The sequence below is a fragment of the Culex quinquefasciatus genome, chromosome 2 (assembly GCF_015732765.1).
Source record: "Culex quinquefasciatus strain JHB chromosome 2, VPISU_Cqui_1.0_pri_paternal, whole genome shotgun sequence".
NCBI lineage: Eukaryota > Metazoa > Arthropoda > Insecta > Diptera > Culicidae > Culex > Culex quinquefasciatus.
In genome coordinates this window covers 153,642,755-153,658,797 of record NC_051862.1, presented here as the reverse complement: position 1 = coordinate 153,658,797, position 16,043 = coordinate 153,642,755, and the positions used below count along the sequence as shown (strand labels likewise).

Genomic DNA, 16,043 nt, shown 5'->3' with positions numbered 1-16,043 from the left:
AATAAAAAACACCCACCTCATTCGACGCGACCAGCTTGACGACCTGGTGCAGCTGTTCGATCGTCCCCGTCGGGATGACCTCGATGAACACGCCCCGGTCCTCGGCCCGCTTGGCAAACTTGGCCAGCAGCTTGTCGGCGATCTCGTCGCTGATCAGCACGTGCCCTCCCTTCGTCAGGCATTGCATCGACCGGTGCAGACTGCGCGACGTCGAGCCGAAGTCGATCACGATGTCCACCAGGCCCTCGCACGCGTCGTGCGTGCGCTCAATCAGTTGCTTCTCGTACAAGTCTTCGTTCCACTGGACCACGTTGACTCTAAAGAGTAGAAAAACAGAAGAAAATTTGTTTAAGAAAGATGGCTTAGTGTACCGTAAACCGGGGTGACTTTGATAGGATTTCAATTTGTTTTTGGAATATTTTCCAACAGGTAAGGTTTTTCTCAAGATTATTATTTTTAAAACATGTACTGGGGTAGGCCACACAAAGTCCATGCACTATTTTGGAAAAAAAGTTTTTTCAATAGTGTTTAGAAAAATAGTTACGTTAAAAATGCTTAGTTTAAATTCCGGGGTGACTTTGATAGCCATAGTTTTTCTTGTTAAAATCATATTTAAGATGTTCAAACTTATTTGTACATTAAATGTAGCATCACTGAAGTAGCTGATATAGTTTTTAAGAAAAAAAAACAAAGTTTATATTTAGTAAACTATGTTTATAAGCTTTTTAACAAAATACATATAAATTTTAGGTAAAATTGTTGAAAAGTCGGAATTTTGCCTGAAATTTGTTAAAACAAGTTTTGTTTGTAAAATTATCGATTTATATTGCATTGTATACTGAATTCGAAGCACGAATCACAAGTTTGCACATTTTACATGAAAATTGTTCAACTGAAATGGCATATAAATTTCGAGATTTTTTTAAATTCTGTTTCAAAACCACAAATTATTTATTACTTACAAACTTATTTATTCTTCTCCTAGTGGAAAATTGTCCAAAGAATCCGAAAATGCATTCCGTTTTCCGATTAAAAATCATGTTCATTGAAAAAATCAACCCCCTTTGAGAACTTCAAAATAATGACTTTCATCAACATTTTCTTAACTATATTTAACTAACTTTTTAAACTTTTCAAAATGTTATGAAAAGTTCTTCTTGAGGTACTTTGAACACTTCTCTACCACGGTCAGTATGATTCTAAGCCATTTCGTACGTATTTTAATTGTACTCTTCATTTTGCGAAAAAATCGCAAACCTATCAAAGTCACCCCGGCTATCAAAGTCACCCCGTTTTACGGTAGCTATTACAAGAACAAAAAATTGATTTATAATATAAATGGTCAATATTGATAGATTTGTAATTTTTAAGCAAACTTTATTTTAAGGAACCATCTTCAAGATTTAAGGTAATTACATTCATAAATCATTATAAAAAATTGAACTCTTGAAATTATTTCGAAAATATTTGAAATTCTTATGTGCATCAATGTATTTTTTTAATCAGAAGAAAAAAAATCGATTACATTCACATGCGCGTTTTTGATATTAGTTTATGCAACAAGTTGCAAAAAGAGGATTTTTTCAGCACGAGTCGATTCTGTTATTTTTGGTACAGATAAGTAGGCAATTTTGTCGTTCAAGAATGACACAGAAAGTAGTTTCACGACGGACTTGCAAAAACAACTATTTTAGTACTGTTATTTCGGGTGATGAAAATTAAGCCATTTAAGCCACGTTAATTCCGTCCGCTCGGGGAATACCTTTTTTGCAGCTTGGAGGGTACAAATTCGTCTTCTTAAACTCCATTTAGACATTATGCGACTCAAGCGTTCAAGACGAACTATATGACGCTTTTCCGATTAGCTTTTTACTCAATAGTGCCAATTAAACAACATGAATAATTATTTTTGAGACAACTTGAAATTTAAAAAAAAATACTAGTTGTTGTATTTATGAAATTGAACAAAAAATTAAGTTTTTTGAATTACAAAAATGTTAGTTAGTTTCACATCAATCAGTGAAATTATCATAATTTTCAAGTTATCTTAAGTACAATTCTGGAGTTTTTTTTGAAAAGGTCCAATAAACCAAAATTCCAGTTTTTGCCTATTGAGTTGCAGATATTTAATAACAAACAAAATTTACTTGAAATTTTTTTCAAAAATTAATAAAATAAATTAATAGAATATTTATGTACAGTTTTTGTATGGACAGCTGCCATACAGTATGTAAAAAAAGTGTTTACACCCCTTGGGCACTATGCACATTTTGTGATGAAACTTGTAAATAATTTAAAGTTTAACAGAAACCTAGTACTACGTTTTGTTCAGAAACTCATGCCGAACATTTTGCTTCAAAAAGCTCATGAAAAGCTGATTTCCATAAAAAGTTATATAACAAATACTATTATAGAAATCAAAAAAGGTGCAAAAAAAGTGTGTACACCTTTTGAAAAATTAACATAAATAATGTTATTTGTTGACAAATCACCATAAATCCAGTCTCCCAACTCCAAATAGGCATCCTTGACTGTTGACTGTGTGAATTGTGAACCTGTTCGGATGCCGGCGGATTTTCCGACGACGTAATTCTGGGTTGGTACGAAATTTCAACGAAAAATCTATTGTATCGATACAAAGACCCCCAAAATGGTGTTATATTATTAAAAGTTTGCAAAATTAATTTTAGATAAGTTTTATATAGAATTTCCAGAGTTATATAAACTTTTATACTTAGTAGTTACATAGTAAACTTTATATTCAAACCAAATTATTTTTTTAATCTGTCAAGGATGCCTATTCGGAGTTCGTAGACTGGATTTATGGTGATTTGTCAACAAATAACTTTCAAAAAAATCAAATTATTCGCTCTACAGCATTGCCTTGGCGTTCTCGATTGCGAGATTCCTACTCGAAACTAGGTGTCCGAAGGCTTGATTGTTGAGGCAATTGCAAACCTCTTTTTACACCTTAGCTTCCATCCACCCCGGGATTCGAACTGACGACCTTTGGATTGTTAGTCCAACTGCCTACCAGCGACTCCACCGAGGCAGGACCCTGGGAGACGACTCCTACACCTGGACTGAGCTAACGACCTAACCATTTTAGGTTAGTCCGGGGCCAACATTTACTTCCCGTCCGACGGAAGGCGTGATCAGACAAATCTCGTCTCGAAAAATGCCACCGAGACCGTCTGGGATCGAACCCAGGCCGACTGGGTGAGAGGCAACCACGCTTACCCCTACACCACGGTCCCGGCAAACAAATACAAATAACTTTATTTGAGTTATTTTTTTGAAAGGTGTACAAACTTTTTTTGCACCTTTTTTGATTTCTGTTATAGTATTTGATATACAGTCGACTCTCTGGTTGTCAATATCCAAGGGACCGTCGAGGAAGAGAATCATCAGTTTACAGAACGATGCAAAATGAAGACTCGATTGAAAATATTTTTTTCTTGATACCCAGCTATGGGAGAGAACGTGGCAACGTCCATCAAACAAAAACAAACTAATGTCAAATACCCTTCAAAGCTTCGTTTCACCAAGAAAAATGTCTATGCAAGCCATGAGAAAGTGAAATTATTGACAACCGGAAGAGATTTTTAATGCAAACCGAATCCAAGGGACCGTCGAGGAAGAGATCCTTCAAGCAAGGGAAAATATCGAGGAATGAAGATAATTGAAGTATGCAGATTGAAGGGACTGAAGAATTAATCGATAGATGGAGAATTATTGATATCGAGAAGATCGACAGCCAGAGAGTCGACTGTATAACTTTTTATAGAAATGAGCATTTTATAGCAAAATGTTCGGCATGAGTTTTTGAACAAAACGTAATACTAGGTTTCTGTCAAACTTTAAATTGTTTACATGTTTTATCACAATATGTGCATTGTGCCCAAGGGGTGTACATACTTTTTTTACATACTGTAATTGTATGGAGACTTGTATGGGTGAACCAATGACTTCTTTGGTTATAGGGAAGGCCCCCACAAAGTTTGTGCCACATCAAAAAATACAAAAAATAAAACTGGTCGAAATCGGTCGATTACGTAGAGATGATTTTTGTTGTTTGTTTTTTTATTTTTTGCAAAAATCTTTTTTTTAATCGTAATTTTTCGGACCACCCTATTTTGGATAGGATCACTTTAATCCCATAAAAAAAAATTTTAGCCTTGTTATTTTGGCCAAGGAACTCTAGCCAAATTTGAGCCAAATTGGAGCACTTTTGATCCGGATCCTCTGCTGGTTTGACATGGATCGATGAATTTTCTTGTGTAATTTTATTATTTTATTATTATATGTTGCTAAAGTTTCTGCTTGCGAAGTGAAATTTATTAAATAAATATTTTTTTTCGAAAACAATCATCCAACCACGTGGTTGATGCATCCTCACTCTTTTGATGTAAATTTTTTTCAATAATGTGTCACATGATGAATCTTGACCATATTTTTATTGGATTTAAAGGATCTGGTTTAAAACAAAATATGTAAATTTGGGTACATAAGATACGACTACGAAATCTTCAATATTTATGGTTTGATTATGCATAATTATTTTTTTGTGTAGTTTTGTGGATTAATTTTTTTAAGAAATTGTTTATGATCTACCTTAAAAATATTCAAAAATGTCACCTAAGTGGACAGACTTCAGAATGAAACCAGGTCATCAAAGTTAGTAACCTATCCAAAATTTTATAAAGTTAACTGAGATCCGGCCACAAACAATACATTTTACTTAAGTGACAATATCTCAAGATAGAGTTTCCAGATCTTAACACAAATCATTAGAGACCTGTGGCTTTAAAACCCGAATCGTTTCAAACCGGTTTGACAAAAATCTGTAAAGCCTGGAAGAACTTGCCAAGAATTTTAAGCTTAAAAAATCTGCATGCACATGTAAACATAATTTGATCAGATTTCTATTTTGAGTCAATATGTTTACATAAAGAAAGTTTTATGGAAAACTACAAATTTGCTTGAAAAAATGTGGAAATTTGCTCAATTTGAAAAAAGCTTGTAGTTTTGAACGACATAATTCTAAAATAAACCCTACTCTCAACCCCCAATACTCACTTCTCGCACTTCTTCGCCATCACGAAGCCCTCGTCCCGCAGGCTCGCCACCGTAATCTGAATCTTGTCCTTGGTCGTCGGCGTGTAAAAGTGCTGCGCCGCAATGCGAAGCGCCCACAGCGCCAGTCCACCGGTGCCGACGATCAACATCTTGACCTTCTCGCCCGGTCGCTTTTTGAGCAGTTCGTCCACGATCGCGTGTGCGGAGATGATGGCACTCTGGGCCAGCAGAGCCCCGGTGGGAAGTGTGGCCGCCACGCTCAGCGGCAGGTTGTCCGGAATCGGGATGAGATACTGAAGTTCGGGGGCGACCATCAGTTCCGAATAGCCGGCGGGGACGCCCTCGTACGGATAGAGCACGACCCGTTGACCGACTTTGTAGCCGCAGTCTGGTTTGACTTCCGTGCCGAGCGACTCGATGACGCCGGCCACTTCAAAGCCCGGGAACAGGGCTCCGTCCCGGACGCCGTGATGTGCCGAAGGGTTGTGCTGGATGGCCACCGAGGTTTGGTGGGCCTGGGCCGGTGAGCTGTCCGGGCCTTCCTCGCTAATGCTGGAGCAGATTCCGCCCTGCATCTGCTTGGCCAGGATGGACAGCGAGGTGGTGATGTCGCCGGTGTCCGAGATTTGACTGCTGATCGACGAGATCGATGTGGACTGGTTCTTGCGGTAGCACGCCCCCGCATACACCACCAGGATGCGGGCCCCGTGCGGGGGTGTGTCCGGCACCGGTACGACCAGGTTGAACACGCTGTCCTTGATTTTGGGCGCGGGCGCCTCGATCGACACCTGGCGAATCAGCTTACTCATGGCGGCTTCCCTTAGGCGCGAGGCTGTGTCCAACGATATCGAGCGTCTGCAAATTGAGAGAGAAATCAACGGTCAATTAGTGGATATGTTAAGTAATGGCTTGTTATAGGAGGAGGTTGGTTGACCTTAGAAGACCTTGAAAATTGAACGGACAGCGACGAAGACGACTACAAAGTGCGCGGGGTTATGTAGAGCTGCGCGAAAGTGTGTCTCGCGAGCTTAGTTGACGTGAGAGAGAGAGTGGAAAGCATTTTGACTTGGTGACAACAATTTGTAAGAGGAAGCGAGATTTGAGGTAGAGGTAGATTTAGATTGACATGCTTGGGAGTAAGAAAATTTGCTACAAATCTTTTTATTTTCAAAAAAATTAAACAATACTCGGTCATGCAAGTGTGACAAAACGGCCATGACTAAAATGCCTTGGACAAGTTGACACATTTGCAGGGTGTGTCAAGATAGCACGCAGATTGACAATATTTCACGGGTTTTTTTACGGTTTTTGTAGAATATCTCGAGAATCGAATTGAATTTTGGGGATATGTTAAGATCCAAATTTGTTTTTTTTTCCCGTAAATGTAGGATGACTATACTTTTCAACTTGGTTGACGAATGAACACAATAAATGTCACAAAGTAATTAAAAATATTTTTTTTGTTTAATCAAATGATTCATTCCATCCATCACTGTTTAATTAATTTATTCATACTACGTCTACACCTAAGTTCTATCCAGTTCTACTGGACGGCGCGTCGTCACCTCATCAAACCTTGTCGCTACAGGACAGGAGTCCAAAGATCAAACTTCAAGCGCGTTGCCATCGACTGGAACACCGTATATAGAAGCGTCATACCGCGCAGTAGCGTCTACAGTTGTTGCGTTTTGTTTAATCATTGTACCTTCTTCACCTTCATTTGCATCTCCATCAAAGACAAAGACGTAATAAAGAGTTTGATTAAAAGTGACGTCCTGTCGTTGACCGAACTAAGAATCTTTAAAAAGAGTGCGTAACAATGTTGAATTAAAAAATGCTTAATTTTAATAACTAATCGTTAAATCGATTAGCACGATCACCGTACGTGCCACCGGCAATCAACGCCAAATTATACAATCTCCTACTCGGCAATCGAGTACTGATTAGCAGTCAAGCCACTTATCCTGCAATACCCGCAATCACGTTCTACCACGAGTGGTGTGTGTATTTGTTTATACTTTCAATTGAGCTACCGCTAATAAAATCCGCAATATAAGTCAATGCCAAGTCTGTGATCACGAACGGGCAAATATAGATCAAGAGCCGGTTGTCATTTTGCGAGAATTTTTATGGTGTTTACCTGTGAGGTTGCTCTCTCGAAACGTGGGACGCTCTTATCTTATCGACCCCTCCACCCAACTTAAGTCAACAAGATACTAAATGATGGAAAATTGCTAATTTTATCGCCCCGGCTGCTGTTGTCATTAGGTTGATAAATAAGAACACACGAGCCGTTATTGGTTTGATTTTAATTATTCAGATTATTTTTCTATACAATAAGATGAGCTTTTCAACAGCAATTCTACTTTAAAAGTGTCTAGAATTAAGCTGTGGTTGACTATTGCTCAAACTTTACTTAATTGCAATGAGCCATCTTTGCGGTTATCTTTATGGCAGTAGGCCTGGCCATTGACAAGAAGGATGTCGGAAGTGGTCTCCAGTACAGATTGTCAAGGGGAACAGATTGGTCTATTCAAAATAAATAGGCACTGGCAACGCATGTTTTGCGCTTGCAACACTGTCAGTTTTGCTGGACGTAAAGAGCGGTTGGTGTCCAGCGCGTTTGGATCTGTCAAACATTGGCCAATCTGTTTCCTTGACAATCTGTAGTCTACAGGACCAGGATGCTTTTTACAGATTGGCTGTTGTTTAGAGTCAATTAAGGATATAAATTATAATGCAAACGCAATGAAAACTAAATAAAAATAATTAAAATAACAAATTCAATCTTCCTGCAGTGTTCCCAGGGACACGTGTGACCGCGCCACATTGTGACGTTTGCCACTACTGTTATCAACCCTTTTGCGACCAATGACCAATCGTCAGTGCCACCAGCAAGCAGTGTTTGATTACGTGGACTTCTCTAGATTAAAGTCACGTACGCAAAGACACATCGTATCAGCAGCAGCTCAATGGTTCTATAAATAGTCCTAATGTCCCTTTTAATCACGAAATCACTGTTTACTATACTCGCTTGGGGCCATCCAACGTCTGTTTGTAAACATCACAGACGTTTCTGAGTGCTAATTTGTGACACTTGAAATTGTACTCAAATTTGGGCAAATTCAGTTGAAAGCATAAACAAAACCGTAAACAACAGTTATTTTGTATGACAAGTGGCAAATTTACCGTCGTTTGTCAGAAAACCATTTTATAAACAATTTCCTCGCAGATAGCACACCGGTGACGATTCATTACGCCGCGGACGGGCCTACATTTCGAATCTGGGTCATCGCGACTTTGCATAGATGTGTTCTAAAATCGCGTTGTCCGATCATCGAAAGTGAAAACAACTCTTATTTTGCCGCAAGTGGGGTGGGACTAAAATAAAAACATTGTGGGGCTTGCTCGAGTGCGTGCCCCGAGCAGGTTGACCGGCCTTTTGCTGCGAGTCAATTTCTGTAGTGTTTTGCCTCAGTAAAAATAAACTACAGAGCAGAAGCTGTGTTTTTTTTGCTGACGAGATGAGGGCGATTAACCTCGTTCAAGGGAATGAAAACTGTGTTTGCCATTTATTAAAACGCGGGAATGATACGTTTAGTTTGCTTCCTATCGAAACATTGCGTTCTGCAAAGATCAAAACAGACTCCGTTGAACGAGTTGAGCTTTTTGGGTTTCTTTGTACGCCCGCGACAGTTGTTGATTCCGGAGACACTTCCTAGGAACGTGACTGCAATATATCGAACCGGTTCGAGCTAATGTTTAATGCAAGTTGAGGAGCCGCAGCTTGGAATGATGTGTTGGTATTTTGATGTGACAGCAAATGAATTTCAAATTTGGCAAAGGTTTGTGTTGAAAGATTTTGCGTTGGCAAGATTAAAAAATATGATTCGTTTTGCATTCACAAATCTAGAACCTTTCAAAAAAAAATCTAGAGCTTATTTCCCAATACTCTTTTTTCCACTCAATTATTTGTCAATAAGAATCGTTTTTTACACTTTTTGTCTCCTTGATAACACTCACATTTTCACAAAAGATATGTTTTCCATTATAAATAAAGTCGAATGAATGGGTGTAAAAAAAACCGGACTCAACCTTCAAATTATTACGCAAAAAGTATCACAAAATGTTTTATACATTATTACAGTTATTCTTGTACCGAAAGCTTGCAAAAAAATAATGAATTAAGTGAAAGTGTCAAATTTGAATAAAAATACAAAAAAAAAAACATCATACGGTGCATTTTTAATAGGTAGTTTACAATAAATTTAACAAGTTTTTTCAATGAAAATTTAATTTTTCATCAATATTTTCAATATTTTGCCCCTGATTTTTAAGGCATTTTTTAAGGGAGGGACAAAAACTTAAAATATCATTTTCAATTGCATAAACAGAAAAAGTAGGTAAAAAACAAAGAGTATTGTGTAATATCAGATGATTTTTTGTTTAAACGATTTTGAATAGAATTGATGCAAATCGACGATTTTTTATTTTTTTTCAATATTGAAAAAAATATTTTGTCACAAATTTTTTGTAGGGACAGCGTGATATTTTTTTCAGCGTAATTAATTGGCAAAACCTGTTTAGCAAATGATCTGATATATATAAGCTAATACGTCAGATTAAAATGTGGCCAAAGGCAAACTTATGGGAAATCGAAAATACTTTTTACACAGGCCAAAAAACCGCAGAAAATGGTAAAAAAAGGTTTTTAAAAACAAGTTTTTTTTTTTCAAATCCGCTCTATCTTTAACAGGATAACTCTAAGGACAATGATCAATATTTAGCATTTTAAACGAAAATGAGACGTTTAGACAACTTTCAAAAAATGGTTTGAATAATCACTTGTGTATTTTTGATCCATCCTGCATTTTTTGTGAGGATTTACATTTTAGTCACTCTTCACAAATATTTTAGAAGAAATAATCGCTAATTTTGTGTTGCGTGTTTTTGTCTCTAGCCACTTTTTGATACGAATCGAATGCTTCGAGGTACATCAATATCTAAATTCGGAGATACATACAGCCCTTCTCAAATGTTATTCTCGTTAGCAACTGGAACACAGAAAAATGGCTTATCAAAAATAAGGTGTCAAATAATATATTTTTCCAAAAACTTTTTTTTTTGATCATTTTTTGGAAAGATTGATTGGTGTAAACAAAATTGAAATTTTTGTGACATTTTTTATGTACAGTATAGCAAAAAGTTTTCTTTTTCTTAAAAAAAGTTTTCGCCAAAATATTGAATTTTTTTAAACTAATATCAGCGATAGATGAATTATCATCAAAAGAAAATCTGTAGACGCTCAACAAGAGAATAAATCGGAAGGGAACATTGCTCTCCTCTCTCACGCCTGGTAGAGGGAATCTCGCAAAAATCATCTCCATTATTCGGCGGAACATCTATTTTATTACTACACTTGCAGGTTTAACATCATACGTCAAAAAATTACCTGTCACTTTTTGTAGTAAACAAAAGGAAATAAATTAATTTAAGTGGTGCTGACAAGGAGATTCACAAACAATCTTCAACTGATTGATTTTCTACGAGAAGTTCGGGAGCGATTCTCATTTTTGTTTTTTCCCTCTTATCTCTTTCGGGGGTGAAGAAAGTTCGCAAGCTACAAAGATTTTTTTGCGATTATTCCATCCCCGATCCGAAGTTATGATTTTCCGACATTTATTCATCCAATAGATTTCAACAGAACTTGGAATGATCGAATTGCGAAAAATATTTATTTTTTTATAATACGAGATAATATATTTGTTTTTCAATTTAGAACACCTTTTAGAATAATATAGTATTTCTTGTTCTTCAGCCGGGACCGTGGTGTAGGGGTAAGCGTGATTGCCTCTCACCCAGTCGGCCTGGGTTCGATCCCAGACGGTCCCGGTGGCATTTTTCGAGACGAGATTTGTCTGATCACGCCTTCCGTCGGATGGGAAGTGAATGTTGGCCCCGGACTAACCTAAAAATAAAGGTTAGGTCGTTAGCTCAGTCCAGGTGTAGGAGTCGTCTCCCTGGGTCCTGTCTCGGTGGAGTCGCTGGTAGGCAGTTGGACTAACAATCCAAAGGTCGTCAGTTTGAATCCCGGGGTGAAAGAGGTTTGCAATTGCCTCAACAATCAAGCCTTCGAACATCTAGTTTCGAGTAGGAATCTCGCAATCGAGAACGCCAAGGCAATGCTGTAGAGCGAATAATTTGATTTGATTTGATTGTTCTTTTTATGGTTTCTTTTGAAAGAAAAAGTTTTAGATTTTAAGTGAGACATCATTTTGATTATTTCCAACTTTTTCTTGTAAATAATATTATAGCATACAAATTCACCGTAATTTAATCGTTGATATCTTACAACCAATCTCATTCAATATCATGAATTCCAAAAAACTGCTGATTCCAGTTCCTCAACTTGTTGTTTACATTCTCAACTCGCAGCGGCGCAAAATCGCACCACCTCGAGGGCGGATATCAAAACAGAGAAAGAAGCAGCAAAGTTATGCTGAGGTTACACACAGACCAAGAAACCACCGCAAATAAAAAAAAAACAAAAACATTAATACACTCTCAACAAAGAGAAGATTTTCCCCACAAGCTGGTTGGGTTGGATATGGCAAAATCGAACAGCAAACCAAGAAAAAAAAGCCAGAGGTTTAAAGTCTGATCACGCAGCGAGCAGCTGAGCACTCCGATGTTTTTGTAGTTGTTGGGGGGATCAACATCAAGAAGAAGTCTGAGAAAGAAGTATTATACTGAAGGAAAAAAAATCTTTGCTGAGAACAGGAGACCGGTTGTTCTCCCCAAAGGTTGAAGGAGAATGGGAAGGAGGAGTATTACGTTCTAAGATTTGAAGTTTTGTGTTGTAGAAATGGTAGTTTTACGATATTTCAAGTTTGAAGAAGTTTCACAAAGTCGAACAAAGGTCTTCCAACAGGTATCTAGGTCAACGACTTCGTTTCGCTGCTTAGAAATCTTCTAGTTCGTGCTTCGCCTAGCAAACGAAGCTAGTGCAACTAGTACAGTTACTTAACTGTAAATCTACTAATGACAACACTGTATTCCCTATTCGGTTGAAGAGCTCGCCATGTGCTTCGACAACTTTGTTTATCTATATCGACTCGACGACGACGACAACGACGTTGAACCGACTCTCCTTGAGGATACACTCTCAAGGTCAATCGGCTTCCTAGTTTTAGCGATATTTGTGGAGAGATTCAGCGATTTTTCATGAAGTTCAGTATTTGAACTGTGTCTAATAAGTTTTCAATATCGTTGATATTTACCCAATTTCTGATAACAGCAAATTATCCACTTGAACAGCCATTGTGGTCGTTCTTGAAATGTGATATGTCTAGGAGGTTACACAATCTGCGACTTTTTATTTCTGGCGTACACCGCCAAATTTAGAACTTTTTTCAATTCGCTAACTTTGGTCACTAGTATGGACTAAATCCATAAAACTTTGTTTCCACTCTTGATACTACCGGAACACACTTTTCCCGATTTCTCTCTTTTTTGCACAGCTTTCACTCACTCTTCCCAAAACTTTTCAGCAGTCAAAATTCACAAAACTGCGTTGTTTTCAACAACAACAATTACAAAACTCCCATAAAAGTCGTTTTCTTGTTATATCTGGAGCAATCGCGTAGTAGGCGTTGTGAGCAAAAGTTAAGTCTTCCTGAGGAGGTTACTATTTCCTTCAATCGGTTTACTATGATCCGGAGCTGAACTCCCGTACACCAGAGGATGAGTGAGGGAGGGGTCAGTCGACACACGACTTGACTGGTTGCGTTCGCTAGACAAAGTGCGACCCAGCCGCCGTGGACGGTGCGATTTTACGTTTATAATAATCATATTATTTTGGTTGAGTGTTGAGAGAGAGACGGCAAACAACAACAACAAAAACCTCCGTAAACGAACCGACCAGTCTGGTGAGGATGGCACCAACACAGACGTGGCAGCAAAAAAGGGAGCGCGTTTGGCTGGTTTGTTGTTGTTGTTGAGGAGGAGAGTGGAGAGCCCGAGCGCGAATTGAGAGTTGTACAGTTTGGTAGTGAAACACCAATACAGGGGGAGATGGAAAAGTTGATGGAAAAAAATCAAAATAGTAAAGTTTGTTTGAAGAATTATTGCTGATTTTCACCGACTTTTGTTCCAGATCCTTGGTTTATTTATCACCATTTCTAATTTCAAAAGCTTTTGAAAACCAAAAATTTCTGAACGATTTGAACATTATTTTTAAAATATTGGTTAAAACTGCAAGTCATTTTTATGGCCCTCTAAGACCTAACTCCGAATATTGAAAAAGCATCAGAAATTATGCTCTAATTAGTATAACTAATTTTTTTAAAGATTGTGTCTGATGATTTTACTTATTTCGTGTGATTTTGGTAATATTTTTAATAAAGCAATGTTTTTTCTGTTGTCAAGCTTGGTCGTATTTTAATTAATATTTCTTTCTTATTTGTCAAAATAAGTATAGTCCAGACTATTATCCGAAGTTTCGATTAACCAAATGTCGATTACTAAATTGAAGTAATATTACTCCTTCCAATTTGACACATTAAAAATTAACAAAAAATCTTAATGTGTAAAGGTTTCTTAGGAAATTCGGAAAGAAATCGTATTCCAGTTCCACGACACCATTTCAGTCAAATTTGAGAGGTTGAAAGCCTGTTACATTGCCAAGCGCGATTTCACAATACTTCAGCATCTCCATTTTGAATTTAAAATTTCCGAAATACTTTATAGCATGTTTTTTTTGGTAATATTTGAGTCACAACTTTTTTTTTCGTGGATTAACCGAAGTGATTTTTTTTTCAAAGAACTTCTGAAAATTTAGTGTTGTCTGTATTCAGTATTTTTGGTTATCTCCTTGATTATGTTTTGATACACTTTGGTGCGACTTAAAACTTATGGTTTGATTTCATATTTTAAAAATGTGAAAAACTTTTCTGAATCTAAAAAGTTACTGGATAATTAAAAAAACAGAAAATAGGGAAAAAATGAAATTGTCAAAAATAAAACTAAAAGTACTAAAACAACAACCAAAACTTAACAAGATAAAAGCCTTTAAAAACTAAAAAGTTATGGTTATAATATCAAAGAAGAGATGTTATGTTTTTCATAAAATATAAGTTTCTCAAAATGATATCCAGAATATTTTAGTTAAAAAATCTGGCAGTAGAGGGTTGAAGCAATTGTAGATATTTTTTGAAGTTTATATCCTTCGACTCTGACCAGAGTCTGAGTTATATTTTGACATTTTGCTAAGGGTTATCAGTTTACAAATATTGCATTTAGAAAACGAAATTTCAAATAAGCTAGATTTAGCTAGATTGTAGAAAATTTTGGGAAATGTTTCACGTTAAAAAATATTTCAAATGGTTTTGAAGTCAAAAGAAAACTGTTTGCAAAACACGTGTTTTTCTCATTTCATTTTTCGGTATGGGGCAAAAAGACAGCTGAAGTTGAGCGGGAGAAAATTGATTGTAAAACAATATTGGAAAACTGCATGTTATTAATTTTGAAAAGATTTGACTATCCAAAATGATTAAATGATTTGATAAACTGTACTGCTTTCAAAATAAAGTCATTCAGGTTTGAAATTAATTTTGAATAAACCTATGGGCTCGGTAATTAAGTATTTTGAATTCAAAATAACGGCCAAAATGGCGGTGATGAAATATTGAAAAAAGCATTTTGTTTTTTAATAGGCAATCAACTATTAAAATTTTATTAAAATGGGGTCGCAAACTTGAATATGATGTTAAAAACAAGGAAATTAACAAGGAAATTAACAAGGAAATTAACAAGGAATTACCCGAAGTCCCATACAAACTTTCGGATAATCGAACTTCGGATAATCGAGGCTTTGGATAATCGAGTCTGGATTGTTTTTCATAATTTTTGATGTTAAAGTAAATAATATTTTAAATAATATATCAATTAAATTAGTGTCTCTCAACAATAATTTCATGCAAAGTCTGATAATTTCGGTATCACTGTTTCTATTTAACAACGAACTCGCGAATTCTGCAAGTGGAAACACCATCCACCAAACTCACACAAACAACGAGAAAAAAGAGCGCAACAAAGAGAAAAGAGAGCGTAGCGGAAAATTTATGCTCATCGTCAACACACCCGACTGGTTATGTAGGGTGGCACTCGATGGAGCAACATTGTCATTCATCTCCGATTCTCCGAAAGCAGAAGAGCAATTCTCTGAGATTTCGGTCATTCGATTTTTTTTGTATTTTTTAATCCGGCTGAAACTTTTTTGGTGCCTTCGGTATGCCCAAAGAAGCCATTTTGCATCATTAGTTTGTCCATATAATTTTCCATACAAATTTGGCAGCTGTCCATACAAAAATGATATGTGAAAATTCAAAAATCTGTATCTTTTGAAGGAATTTTTTGATCGATTTGGTGTCTTCGGCAAAGTTGTAGGTATGGATATGGACTACACTGAAAAAAAATGATACACGGTAAAAAAAAATTTGGTGATTTTTTATTTAACTTTTTATCACTAAAATTTGATTTGCAAAAAAAAACCCTTTTTATTTTTTTTTATTTTTGGATATGTTTTAGAGGACATAAAATGCCAACTTTTCAGAAATTTCCAGAATGGGCAAAAAATCTTTGACCGAGTTATGATTTTTTGAATCAATACAGATTTTTTCAAAAAATCGAAATATTGGTCGCAAAAATTTTTCAACTTCATTTTTCGATGTAAAATCGAATTTGCAATCAAAAAGTACTGTAGAGAATTTTTGATAAAGTGCACCGTTTTCAAGTTATAACCATTTTTATGTAACTATTTTGAAAATAGTCTCAGTTTTTAATTTTTTAAAATTAGTGCCCATGTTTGCCCACCTTTGGAAAAAATATTTTTGAAAAGCTGAGAAAATTCTCTATATTTTGCTTTATTAAACTTTGTTGATACGACCCATAGTTGCTGAGATATT

General features: G+C 36.4%; 1 protein-coding gene across 4 annotated transcripts in view; it reads right to left on the bottom strand.

Annotated features, from left to right (window-relative positions):
• Positions 1 to 16,043, bottom strand: part of LOC6031745 (quinone oxidoreductase) — a 42,735-nt gene that overhangs the window by 1,729 nt on the left and 24,963 nt on the right. For 3 of the 4 annotated variants that reach the window (XM_038253615.1, XM_038253614.1, XM_038253616.1), the window contains exons 2-3: positions 5,080 to 5,934; positions 17 to 317 (exon numbers count right to left, since the gene is read on the bottom strand). In XM_038253615.1, coding sequence (XP_038109543.1) covers positions 17 to 317; positions 5,080 to 5,888 — 1,110 coding nt within the window. In that variant the 5' untranslated portion in view covers positions 5,889 to 5,934. Of the gene's footprint in view, positions 1 to 16; positions 318 to 5,079; positions 5,935 to 12,359; positions 12,917 to 16,043 lie in introns of those variants that run through there. The other variant, XM_038253613.1, reaches the window with a different exon arrangement.